Source organism: Artemia sp. Qi Xiang Cuo, chromosome 14 (assembly GCF_049724085.1).
Source record: "Artemia sp. Qi Xiang Cuo chromosome 14, ASM4972408v1, whole genome shotgun sequence".
NCBI classification, from domain to species: Eukaryota; Metazoa; Arthropoda; class Branchiopoda; order Anostraca; family Artemiidae; genus Artemia; species Artemia sp. Qi Xiang Cuo.
The window spans coordinates 49088605-49102215 of record NC_142807.1 but is presented as its reverse complement, the minus strand read 5'-3'; the positions used below and the strand labels follow the sequence as shown (position 1 = coordinate 49102215).

The 13611-nt window shown below is 34.3% G+C and overlaps 1 protein-coding gene across 1 annotated transcript in view; it reads left to right on the top strand.

Annotated features, from left to right (window-relative positions):
• The window catches only part of LOC148944563 (glycogen debranching enzyme), a 106809-nt gene that overhangs the window by 52321 nt on the left and 40877 nt on the right, over nucleotides 1-13611 (top strand). Inside the window, exons 10-13 of the mRNA XM_089100461.1 lie at nucleotides 3458-3581; nucleotides 8316-8581; nucleotides 9704-9856; nucleotides 10595-10791. Of these exons, the coding sequence (XP_088956587.1) occupies nucleotides 3458-3581; nucleotides 8316-8581; nucleotides 9704-9856; nucleotides 10595-10791 (740 nt within the window). The remainder of the gene's footprint in view (nucleotides 1-3457; nucleotides 3582-8315; nucleotides 8582-9703; nucleotides 9857-10594; nucleotides 10792-13611) is intronic.

The window sequence follows — 13611 nt, the reverse complement described above, 5'->3', positions numbered from 1 at the left end:
GTCATAGTCCCTGCAAATATACACCCCATTCCCTCTACCTGAAAAAAAATTATGTCACCTAATTTTATTTTTCTTTTCACTCGAAAATGAGTTCTGATATTTCTAACAAGTCTAGTTCAAAAGGTCTCAATTCATCAGTCAAAATACCAAAATAATAGTCTTTCGATTTCATAACGTTTTATGCCGTACTTTTTATTTTAGTTTAATTTTGGAAAGCACCTTAACGATACTTCTAAATTTCCTTATTCGTCATGAGTTCTACTCCTTGCATATTTGCTCCACCCTTCTTACCGCAATCTGTAAATTTGAATATTATCTAACTCGACGTCCCCTAGCAATAAGAAACCAGTCTCTGATACTTCTAAAAGTTCAGTGTAAGTCGCCCAAATTCTTAAGTCAAAATGTCAATACATTACGTGTCTTTCAACGTCTTACGTTCCACGTCATAATTTTCTTTTTATTTCAACAATTAAAATCCTTAGGTGTTAAAGGAAACCAAACGGTCCCACCAGCAAAGGCTAGAACCAAAGCTCTTTCTGAAGTGTGCACACAAAGTACTTACGCCCGCTTACGGCCGGAGAGCATGACGGCCCATGACTTTCCGTTGAGTGGAGGCTTTGTAGAACCTGGGGTTCATCTTGGTCACTGCACGGTTCTCAGCAGTTACTGATTCGCTCCTATCGACAAAAGCTGCCCTGTTGCACAAGGAATCCCCAAGTCTGTTACATCTGGCTAATTGTATATTCTTGCCTGCAAATATTGTACTACAATGGGGAATCATAGTATAATATTTCAAGTTGAAAAATGATCAATGTAAATATTTAGGTTTATCGTTCAAAATTGAGTTTGACCAACTTCAATTGGAGAAAAAATACTGAGGATAAAAAATAATGGGTTTGATTGATCTTATTGTAAAGCAGGTTGTTACTTTCTTTCTTTTTTTCTGTTTTGTTCTTCTCTTTTTTTTAACGTAGCTGAACAATTATAAATAAATGAATACTAAAATAATTATATTCATACTCTTTGCCAGTAAAAATTATATTAAATGATTGTCTTAATGCTTATGTTTTCTGTGCCAGTTTTGGATGTTATTTTCTGCAGTCCTATGAAGTTTCAACGGGTGGTGACACTTTTGCTATCATTTAATAACTTAAATGATTTTTGTTTTCCAAACGAGGTTTGTTTTCCATTTTCTTTTAGATCGAACACTTTCCATTTTCTTTTTAGATCGAAAAATTTTCGAAAAAATGTGCAAGTGGGAAAATTTCCCTATTTTTAAGCAGCTATAGATCATTCTATTAGGAGAATTCCAAGTCAAGCCATAATTTGGACTTGGTAAATGAATAGAACTGAAACTGATAAATCCAGTTGTATAAGCATCTTTTGGTGCGAGTTACAGCAGTAGGCTCTTCGCTAAATAGCATGTTTCATAGGGAGCAGAAACCTTAATGCTTCAGGTGTATACTTAACTCGGCATTTTGGTATTGCAGTTGACATTCGTGCTTGGTTATTATATTTCTTTTTATGGTTTATATATACAGTAACCCGGAACTCGGCACGCGGCAGGCTTCTATATATGGATTCTTATTATCGCTTGTCTTCTAACCGCAGACGATTTGAGCCTTTTCTTGGTGTCATGACGTCACCACAGTTTTTATATAGCCACCCTGTGAAAAATACGATGTCTTTTTTAAAATCCTGACCTATTTAGATGGTTTTTGTGGCCAGTCTTCGCTGTTCCTTATTTTCCAACCGTAGGTTCCATTGGCCATTTTTGTTCATCTTTACCTCAGAAAGTTTTTTCCACGCCTTTTTGTTTAGCAGTTTAAACTCATACATCATTTCATTTAATTCTTAAGGTGTTTAATAGATAACAAATATGTCTGTTCTAGCTTCCAATCATTATTCAAAATTTTGTTTACAATTCAATGTGATTCTCGCTGTCGTTTGTTCCATGCCTTTTTCTTTAGCTGTTGCGATTCTCACTTTCATTAATTTTCTAATCACATTTATCGGTGCGTCATTTTCGTCAATCAACCCCTCAAATATTTTAAGTAACCTTAAATTAGAATTACCGCCTTTGTAAAGTTACGTTTTTTGTTATTAGACTTTAATTTCGCCTTGGCTTGTCTTTTGTCATTATGAAAAACATAACACCGAATCTTTGTTGTTGTTTTTTAACAGAGGCTGATGCAGTATCAGGCTCATGGCTAACGTCCTTATAAACTTTAACGTCGTTATTTATAGTTGTTTCATCGCTTGGAGCTTTTATAAAATGTTTGCCCGGTCATTATGAAATACATATCGCCGAAATGTAATTTTTTTTTTAAACAAAGGCATGGTAAGCACTGATGACCTTATTCATGTCAAAATACCAAACCCAGTTATCATAACTATCTTTTTCAATTTTTGCACGTTTTGACTCTGTTGATGGATATCTTCTAACCCCATTTTTCTTTCTTCTTCATTTTGGATTTTCATTACTTCAGACAATTTTCCAATGCCCGTTGCTTTAGCTGCCCTTGTTGGTCTAGTTTTACATGACAGTCCAGGCTGTAGATTTGTTAGTTGTTGAGGTTGTGGGACAAAAACATCTTTTTCTGTCATTTAGAAAAACTTCTTTTTCCTCTATCATTTATGATACTTGTAAGTTTTCATTTTTTGGGTCTTGTCTCATTTGATAGTCCAGGTTGTTGATTTTCACCCTTGTGAATTTAATCTGTTCGGGCTGTTCTCTTGGTTGTATCACGTTTGATAGTTCAGGTAGTTCCAAAGAATAATCCTTTTAATTCTCATCGTTTCATTTTCAATTTTGACATGTTTTGATTATCTCTATAATTTGAATGCTAAATACATTTTTCTCTCTACGTGATATCCGATTTTTACCACATAATAAAAACTGATAATGCCCTTTGCTTCTTTTACTTGATTTGTTCTAGTTACACATGGGTGCTCCGAAATATGTATGCTAATTGTTCAATTAAATTGAAATTAACGCCTATTCGTGCCTGTAACCTATCCTTTATAAGATTTATAAATTTTTGTTTTTTGGATATTGTCTCAGTTGACAGTCCAGGTTGTTGATTTTCACCTATTGTGAATATAATACCAATGCCCTTTTCTTTAGCTGCCCTTATTGTTCTAGTATTACATGATGGTCCAGATTATACATTTGTTAATTGTTCAGGAGATGGGACCAAAAATTCTTTTTCTTCCAACGAATTATTATTTATAATACTTATAAATTTTGCCAATTTTCAAGACGCCCAGGGTGCCAATTTTCCCGAAAAGATATGGAGCCGTTTTCGAAAAAAAAATACATACATAAATATATAATATACATTCGCAATTATTGCTCACTTATAAAGAAAGTATATACATATTTTTAATGCTAAAACTATTGTATATATTTAATTGTTTTCTAGGCCGTTTTAATTGAGTTTCAATTTTTTTTTAGTATTTAATTGACTGTGCGCGTCGTGTAAGACCCGATCTCTTTGTCATTGCTGAACTCTTCACCAATTCGGATGCTATTGATAATGTTTTTGTGAATAGACTTGGTATTACTTCATTGATACGAGGTAAGAGTTTCTGGTGATTTTGTTCTATAAGCTATTGATGAGCATTGTAATATTCAAACATGAAAAAAAAATTTAAGTGAATTTATAAAGGAAATGTTCCTTGCGACACGCGGGATTGAACCGGTAAACCTTGATCCTGGAGACTCAGCTTCATCCACTACGCTTTCACAAGGTACTGGGCGATGTGATTTTTCCAAGAATCTGTTCCCAATCTTTTCATTGAAAGATCATAATTGCTGCTTTTACTTTTTTTTGTGGGGGTTTGAGGAGGCTTTAAAACAATGACTAGTTATTTGACCCAAAAAGAAAAATACAGTAATAACTCTAAGGAATGATGTCCGGAAAAAGCGTCGCATCCCCTGGTTTATGGGTTAAACTGTTATAAATCTACGGGGGGGGGGGGGGTAAGAAGAAGAGAAAATATAATATTAGAATAGAAAATTCGTTCGTTATGGTGCAGATTTTCCGAGTTTGAAATGGCAGGTGGAGTGTTCATAGGCTCCAGCACTTCGTCATGCTTACATAATCGTTTGTTTCGAAACAGCCTTGGTAGTCTTTGATAAAAATCACAAATTAAGATGTGCTGTCTTTTTCAGTTTTATTCTTAGGACATATTACTAAAGGCACTAGTGAAAAACGACAAATGAATTGTTAAACCAATTAGTTCTGCAGGGCACTAGCACTATTTTGTTCTTCTTCTTGTAGTTAACTACTGAGTCCGCTGCAGGGGGTAGAAGATGTCAGTGCTTGACAAGGAGAGATTGCCCAGAACGCGTTACAATACTGCTTTCTGGTAGTCTTTTTATCAGTCCAAAATGTAGTTGACTGACAAATATAGATGGTGTGGCGGTGTAGGTAGTGTTCCCACGTATCAAAAACAGTTATTCATAAAATGACGACTTTTTTGCTACGACGGACATTATTGCAGTAAACAAAGTAAAAAAAAACAGACCTCTGATTACTTGCACTGCCACGGGAACAAACTGGGAACACTAAAAAGCTAAAGTAAGAAATAGATGCAAAGAATGTGTTCAGTGCTAACGCTGCGCCGTATCCTATAACTGTGAAATAGAGAATGTTTATTTCTCTATTTCATCAGTAACTATACTCCTTAAACATCTTAGTGACAGCGTAAGCAAGTATAGGACGACGGATAAGTCTTTGTTATTGAATCAAGTATAAATTGTCTGCGCGTTAAAACTACAGTCAGTTCTTCGGTAGCCTGATCAGGTCTGTTTTTACGTTGAAACGTAATGTAATTGAGCACTTAACTTTATGTTTATTCCCTAAAGGATTATTTTTTGTATGATGCATTTCGAGAACGTTCAAATGAAATCTTTCAATAACAATAAATAAATATTATTTGCTCATTTTGATATCTAAAAATTTTAATGTATATAAAATTGGGAATGCTGATTGCTAATTTTGGGCCTCAGGAAAATTAATAAATATGATTAAATAGCATGACAGCGCATCCGTATCCAGAAGGTACCGTTTATCACTACTTACTAAAATCGTTATGCTAGAAAGATAAGGATCATTAATAAGGATTGGAGGAACTTGAGAACAAATCTCTGTTAATATGCTATCTCCACCCAAGAACCAAAGATTTAAAGTCCTAAGAATAAAAAAAAATACTTTTTTTTGTAAGTATCCATGGTTGTTATAACTAAGAACAAAAGCAGGAGAAAGTTTCTCAGAGGCCCATCCCCTTGGAACCGTAGAAAAAAACTTGTTTGACTAGAAAAGGGATTTAATTTACCCTGTTTCTGAAGAGCATTCGGAGCTCCTTAGCTCTTTGTATTCGGGGAGGAGTCACACCCTCTTACTTATTGTATTTTGTATGGTACCCGAATAAGCAAGTTTTTATCTCGGCTTTGATGCCTTTGGGTCCCGACATTAGCAAACAGCTTCCTTGATTCTGGGTACCCCGATTCTGGTGCCCTCCTAAAGGCACCGGCAACTGGTTCCAATTGACGAAAATGTAGAGGGAGGGGGGCCAAATATATATTTACAAAAATCTAGGAGGGGGGGATAACTTTTTCTTTTTCTCAATATTTCGAATGAAAACACCCAGACATTTTTCAATGCAAATACTAGAAAAAAGGTTTTTTTAATCTATGGGAGGGGGCAAAATGCTTCTTGGGGGAGGCAAAAGGAAACAGTCGGCTGTTCCTTGTTCATGTCTAGTTTCTAACATAGGAAACGAACCAGCATTCTGGCCGAAACGAATCTTCGTCACCCTTTAGCAAACGATTACGCATGCATGCCAGTTACTTCATCGGAAATATAACAAAACTTGTTTAAAGCCAATATGAAAAGTTTGTTTGTATGCGTTAGTGCTTAAAACTCAGGTATTTTATAAACAATTTTGCTACAGATCTTTCAATTAAATGCTTCTCGCGAAATTAAATACTGTTATTTGTCAAATGTATACTCATTCAGATCAAAGAGTCTTCGGAAAGATTTCTTTTTTTTTCAATTTTGGCAATTTACAATGTTGTTTTTACTCCAAATCGTGTTATATCCTCTTTTTTCATAAATGGTTGGGGAATGGAGCTTCGGATGTCAAATACTACAACTTCTACTACTTTAACTCATCGCAGCACCAAGCCGCCTAAGGCCGACACAGCTACGCATACTGCTCCTCCATCCCAATCTATACAAAGCCTCCCTCCTTACACCCTCCCAGGAAGTTCCTATTTTCCTTAAATCTTTCCTGCTTATCGTTTAGCCCAAGACGGTTGGCCAAAAAGGATCATCTCTGGCAATGTGTCTTCCTTCATCAGCAGAACGTGCCATAACCGCTATCTCGACCTTTCTCTCATTATAGCCCTAGAAAGCGGGATTACACCACACTTTTCGTACAGCTTACTGTTTTAAATACTGCCTGTCAGTCGTGTACCCAAAACAGTCCGTAGGCAATTTCTCTGGAAAACATCTATCAAATTTTTCTTCGTTTTTCTGAGCGCCCATGCTTCAGAACCATACATGAACACTGTCATCCCTGTAGCTTCCAATATTCTAATCTTGCTTCGCAGACTTATCTTCCCATTCTTCTAAGCTTTTTTTCAACTGTGAAAAAACACCCTGGGCTATGGATATTCTAATTTTAACATTTTCACTGCGCCCACCGTCTTTACTAATAATACACCCTAAGTAATTATATCTATATATCTTGAGGAGTCTTCATTGTATAAACAACTTGCCATTAATGATATTAAAGAAAAAAAAAGAGAGCATATTTTCAATTTTTGTCGTTACCCGTAAGTTATTGTTGCGTAGCTTAACGCCTTTTTGAAATAGCCGACGTAGGAAAATTGTCGTTAGTTCGGATCCATGAAAACAATTTCATCGAGATAGTGTATTAAGATATTTTCAATTTCAATGATAATAATTCTATTAAGATAGTTTTCTCAATAGAATTAAGAAAACTACAGTTTTCTTAATTAGTTATAACTAAATTATCATTAATTCCTTTATTTTCTTTTCCCGCACATCTGTTAGATATAATTGACATTGTCGAAAAGATGCAACCAGCCAATAGCTAATCTGAAAACTATGATGCGACGCTGTACACGCTTTTGAGCGGATAAAATAACAGTTTTCCCGGACAGTGGAGATTAGGTCAGTCAGTTGGCTTTTGGATCTTCAGGGAAAAGAGCTAGCGTTTTTTTGTGTTTTTGTGGTTTTTTTTTTGTTGGTTGTGTTTGGTTTTTGTTATTTTTTTGTATGTCTTGTCCGAAAGGCTTTTTGGCTAAGAAACCTATGAAACTTTTAAAAACGAAACAATGTGTCTGAGCCCAAAATTAATTGAGTTCCCATTGATTACCATGGGAATCATTTATTTGGCTAATGAACTTTTCTATTGGCAAACAGTCAAAGAACAAACTCAGTCCCTCTCTGAAGGCTCCGTTGTATTTGATTTTGTACGGAAAATGAAGTAGGTCTTATATGAACAATTTCCGTAAACGAAGCTGTAATAAAAGTTACGAGGATTTTCACACTTGTTGTAAAATTGAGCCTTTTCGGGGTTTTTACTTGGCAAGCTAACAATTCTAGGGATTTAACACTAGTGCGGAGGCTTCAGAATTAAAGTGAACCAAGTCCAGTATAAAGATTTCTGTGGTGTTGACTGCCAAAGTTAAGTGACTAAAATTAAATTCCTGATTTCTGCCTATAATTGTGCAAGATAAGTTAACAATTGTAAGCCTAACGTGGAAAACTGTCTAACTGTCTAAAAATTAGTACATTAGATGTCCATCACAAGATAAAAACAAAGATATACCGGGGAAATCAAGGGCTCATTGCAATTCACTGCTGACTTACGTAAGGTAGGGTAGTGCGAAAATTTAGTTTTCTTTATAACTTTTTTTGAAATTAGGCACATATGCAATAATTTAAATTAGTGTCCTCAACGTTAGGAGTCTCAAAGAAACACAAAAACGAAACAGACAAGGGGAATTGGGGTTGACATTCCCAAAAGTGGGTTTATTCTATGTACATACTTGACTGAACTATATAACGTTTTATCTATTTTGGGATAGTAGTACTTTGAGAATGCAAAAAATTAACTAGGTAAACTTTATTTTATTAGGTAAACTTTATATAAACCTTTAAAACTTTATATATAAACTTTATTATTTTATATTAAGTTGGTAAACTTTAGTATCGTACTGAATCCTCGAAAACCCTCTTTCTTAGCCATTTTACATTTAATTTCATTAATTTCAGAAGCAATGGCGGCTCACGATTCACATGAGCAGGGTCGACTCATATATCGTTTTGGTGGAGATCCCGTTGGTGCATTCTTTCAGCCTTCAATTCGTCCACTTGTACCGTCTATTGCTCACGCTATTTTTATGGATGTTACTCACGATAATCCAAGCCCAGCTGAAAAACGGACAATGTATGACATGATTGCTAGTTCAGCCCTTGTGGCAATGGCCTTTTGTGCCACTGGAAGTAATCGTGGTTACGACGAGCTTGTTCCACACCATGTATGTTTTTTACTTTTTTTGAGGGGGGAGGGTCGTTGAAAAATTAAAAATAAATTTTTGCGAGCTTAAACATTCACAGTTTGTGTGTTTTTTTGTTTTTTTTTCTCTTTTTTCTCTCTTTTTTGTATTCTAAACACGACTCACAAAAACTGATTCTAAGTTCTCAGGCCACAAGACTCGTTTCCTCCAAAGAAAACATTCGATTTTGACAGGGCTCTTGGCCTTCTTCTAAGGAGATCCTTTGGGGTCAAACATTTCTCCATAACCTAGGATAAATTATTGTGCCGAATAAGAAAACAGTAAACTTGAATGCAACAGACTATAATGATAAAGTAGGATGCTTTTGGTTAGAGTGTGATTGGATTGCCTAAAATGGCCTTAATCCTTGGATTTGGGTTGAAGAAGGAGCGTCAGGTATTTGGAATGGATTTATACGGCTCCTGATCCCTTTTCTTCTATCTCGAAATTTTATTGTTTTTTTAACGATTAATGTTAAAAAAAATATTAAAAAAAAAATCAAAGAGAAACAGAGACATTTTAAAACCTAAAAGGAGAATTAACGAAGTCATGTAATAATTTAAATTTAACACGAATAGAAATTACTATAAATGAGTAAATGAAACCAAAAACGAACAGAAATTAAAATAAATAATCGCGTCGCCCCTAAAAATAACGGATGCTATTATCGGCGAACTTTTGGAACCCTCTAACGGACAAATATTAATCAATAATCAACCCATGACGTCAACCCCAGAGGCTAATTATTCGACTATTTTGAACAAAAGGGCTATCTCGAAATTTTGATCTAATACTGTAGAGGTTACGAGGTGACCTGGTGTATGTAGCTTGTCTCGTTTTGTCATTGAAGTTGATTTTAAGCACAGTATTTGCCATCGTCCTCCGTGCAAAATTGTAACTTCAAAGTGAAAGTGTTCAAAACTTTGTCTTTACCGCGAATATGTTTTGATTTTTCACTTAATAAAGATGAAAATTTTGTATTGAGTAAAGACGAAAAATAAAAAGGAATATTTTCTTCGCTTAGGTTTTGTCCAAAATTTGTGAGGTTAAGTGCATCCCCAAGTTTTGTTTTCATTTCATTTAATATGGCATGTTATCTTGTAGATACATGTAGTAAGCGAAGAGAGAACCTACGCTTCATGGTCTGAAGAAGTTGCTCCAGCTCCTGGCTTAGTATCCCTAGAATCTGGCATTATTCGCGTGAAGAAAGCATTGAATGACTTACATTTTTATTTAGGAAGAAATGGATATAATCAGGTACTTTTTTTTCCTTCTCAAACTTTGCTTTTTGTAAATGAGCTAATCAAAAGTTAATTTTTTATTTTTGGACTATTGTATACTGTACTCGATTGCTTAAGCGTCAATTCCTAAGTTGTTTCTTTTGCCCAAGAGCTACCGCTTGACGTTCCTTTTCTATAAAAAAAAAAAAGAGTTCTACAAAATTATAAGTTTTTATTTTATTGTATCGAGACTCGATTAGGTTCAAAATGGTGACTCTCAAAGAATATCGGAAAGTGATAAGAGAAGAAACTTTGGCACTCTGACGTCAGTTTAATAATAGTTAAAACTGCTAGTGGCACTAACAGTACTGCGTTGTTCAGAAGAAAGAAAATTCAGAAAAAGATGAAAATTAACACAAGGTGATTTAAGTTGTTACAATTTGAATTCCAATTAAGGCTAAGTATGCGGAAAACTTATTTTTTTTGAAAAAAAACACACAAAAGTACATATTGTGCCCTTGTTGCAAAGTAGCTCTTTAATCTCCAGTCTAATGTAGAGTAAAAGCAGTCCCTCCCATCCTCCAAAATACCAGGATTAGCAACAGATGCGAATAACGCTTTAATTCCCTGGTACTGCTAAGTACCAATAGTATCAGTAAATACCTCAAATGAAACTTTATATTGGTTGTCTTTTTTATAGCGTCAAAAAGAATTATTTCTGCACATTTTCGAAATTAATTAAGAAGCAACCATTCTAATCCTTGACTTTTTACAGGTATTTGTTGATCAAATGAATCCGGACGTTGTTGCTGTCACACGTCACAACCCAAATACTCATAAATCTGTGATACTGGTCTCGCACACAGTTTTTAATCACTTGTCTAACGGGCCGAAGTTCTTGCGACCTTTGAAGCTTCAAGGGCATGTAGACGAAGTACTTTTTGAGTGCAGAATCAGACATAAAAAGGACGAGTAAGTTTTTTTGTTAGATTGTAGCTGTTCGAGCATAAAATCCGAAATGCAAATTGTCATGCAACTGTCTTGTGGTGCAGAACATGGCTAGGTGTTTGGACCTGAGTTTCTAGATAATTGTCACTTTATACCGCCATATTTGAATAGCTAATGTTTCATTTAACCCAATAGCTCTACAGAAGTAACCTTGAAGGATACGTAATGATTAGGGTATGTGATTAAAGTATATTTTTGAAGAAATAGTAAGGAGTAATGCGTTCCATTAAAAATAAATTCTGGGCCTGACTAACCCAAGAGTAACCGTCCCAAAGGTTGAAATTCACCTAAAATGAAAGTTCATTGAAAAAGCACTGAAGGGAAATTATTTATTTGAGGAAAATTATACTAAAGGAATATTAAGAACCAGTTCTGAAAGACACTTATATGTGCAGTGAGCATAGACAAATATAAATATCTAATAAGTACAAGTATCGGAAAAATAATAGAAATATATGGGAATGTCCAAATTAGTGAAAAAATAAGTAAACTGTAAATGCTGTAAGAAAAAAAAAGTTATTATTTCTCGTCAAACAGGGCTCATCAGAAAGATACGATAATCTTATAGAGAAAGTCAGTGTATAGAGTTGTGGCCAGTGTGTGTAAAACGAATAAGCTGTTGAAACTATGCATTAATATAGGACATGACAGAATGAGTAAATATTTAAGAATATTAATATAGGAAAAAGATCTTTTACCCTGTGTGTTATTACTTTGTTTTCTAAGCTTTTTTCGTTTTTCTTTCTTTATTTTTTGGAAATATCTTCAATAAGAGATTATCCCTAGTATCCAATCCAGAAAGTTAGGTAAACAAAACGAACAAAAAAGGAATATAGAAATGGAAAAATTGAAAAAAAAATCAGCCAATGTAGATAAGCAAACAGATAATTGCTTTAAAGTAAAATTCGAATATTGAATTATGAATGAATTCTTTCCTCGACTTGTGACGCAGCTGGTCTCCTTTTCGATTTTGGTCTGCTTGACTTGATTTAAACTTGTTTCTTTTTTTGTTAAAAGATTCGTATAAACTCAATTTCAATAACTTAGTTTAAAATGGTGCACAGTATCCAATCCAGAATGTTAGGTAAACAAAACGAACAAAAAAGGAATATAGAAATGGAAAAATTGAAAAAAATCAGCCAACGTAGATAAGCAAACAGATAACTGCTTTAAAATAAAATTTGAATATTGAATTCTGAATGAATTCTTTCCTCGACTTGTGATGCAGCTGGTCTCCTTTTCGAATTTGGTCTGCTTGACTTGATTTAAACTTTTTCTGTTTTTGTTAAAAGATCCGTATAAACTCAATTTCAATAAGTTAGTTTAAAATGGTACACAGTATTTAATCCAAAATGTTAGGTAAACAAAACGAACAAAAAAGGAATATAGAAATGGAAAAATAGAAAAAAAATCAGCCAACGTAGATAAGCAAACAGGTAATTGCTTTAACATAAAATTCGAATATTGAATTCTGAATAAATTCTTTCCTCGACTTATGACGCAGCTGGTTTGTTTATTGCAAGCTTTTTATAGATGTATTCTGTACTTGTACTGGCTCTTTAAGTGAGTTACCTCTTTTTTTTAGAAATTAGGCGTGTGGAACTAAAATGCAAAGACAGAAAAATTTTTTGCTAGAAATTCTTGATTGATATATTCTGGCAAATAACTGATATATATTCTGCTGATAACGGATGATTTCTTAAATGATCGGAACTCTTCAACCCAACCTAACGTAATCCATGACTGGATTGTCCAAAGCGCACAGTCTTAACGGAGACTCAAAACTATTTGGGTCATTTTATGATTTTAAGTTTCTTTTCAGAATCAGGCTGTTTTTTTTTTTAATACAAGTTATGCTAATATAAAATAAGTTCCAACTAAATGGCGCTCATACTAACAAAAAAAGAACAACACTGGACTAGCACTTATAAAACATGGATGTATAATAAGGCACATATGGGTTTAGAATGAATTTTAATGGACAAATTATGTTTTTATAACTTTTCTCCAGAATGTTGTTCTATCCAACTAACATAAAACTTAACGCTGGAATAAGGGACTATGTAGACATCAGTACGGAGAGTACAATATGCTTTATGTTACTGAAAAAAACTCTTTTACAAACAAATTTATTTTGTTTGTAAAAGTAACAATGAGATGGCAAGTTGGGAAAAAACAGCTGCACTACAGTAGAACACTGAGAAATGGCAATAGCAGACATTAGAGAAGATAGAAAACGATTAGAAGATATAATCTTAGATATTAGAGAAGATAGAAAACCTGATGTATCAACTCATGTGTGTCTATTTTGTAATTTACTTTATAATCTGCTAAAAATAACACAACGAATCACAAAATTTTCAAATTTCTTATACAGTAAGCAATGAATGTGGAATTTTTCGTTTGTTTATCATAAAAAGGAAAAGGTAAAGATTCTGCCAGACTTAATAGTCTTAATAACTTAATAGTCTTTGAAGACACTCAAATCCCAACCCACCCCTTACTTACTGTCAACCAACCTGGCTAACTTGGGGCCCCTTTCAACTCCTAGAGCACATTTTCTCTGTGCAGAATCTGATTTACTCGCTAAATTATCACATACTTCTGGTTTAGTAAATTATCTCATCCAAATTGTGAGGACCCTTCCTCTCAGTACGTCTTTTAACAAGCCACGAAATGGGCTGATATCCTTGCCGGTATGTTACAGAAACTAGAATGTGATAAAAATAATCCCCTAGGTTGCCCACCTTCCGTAGGTAGCGCAACTGACGTTACATCCTTAGT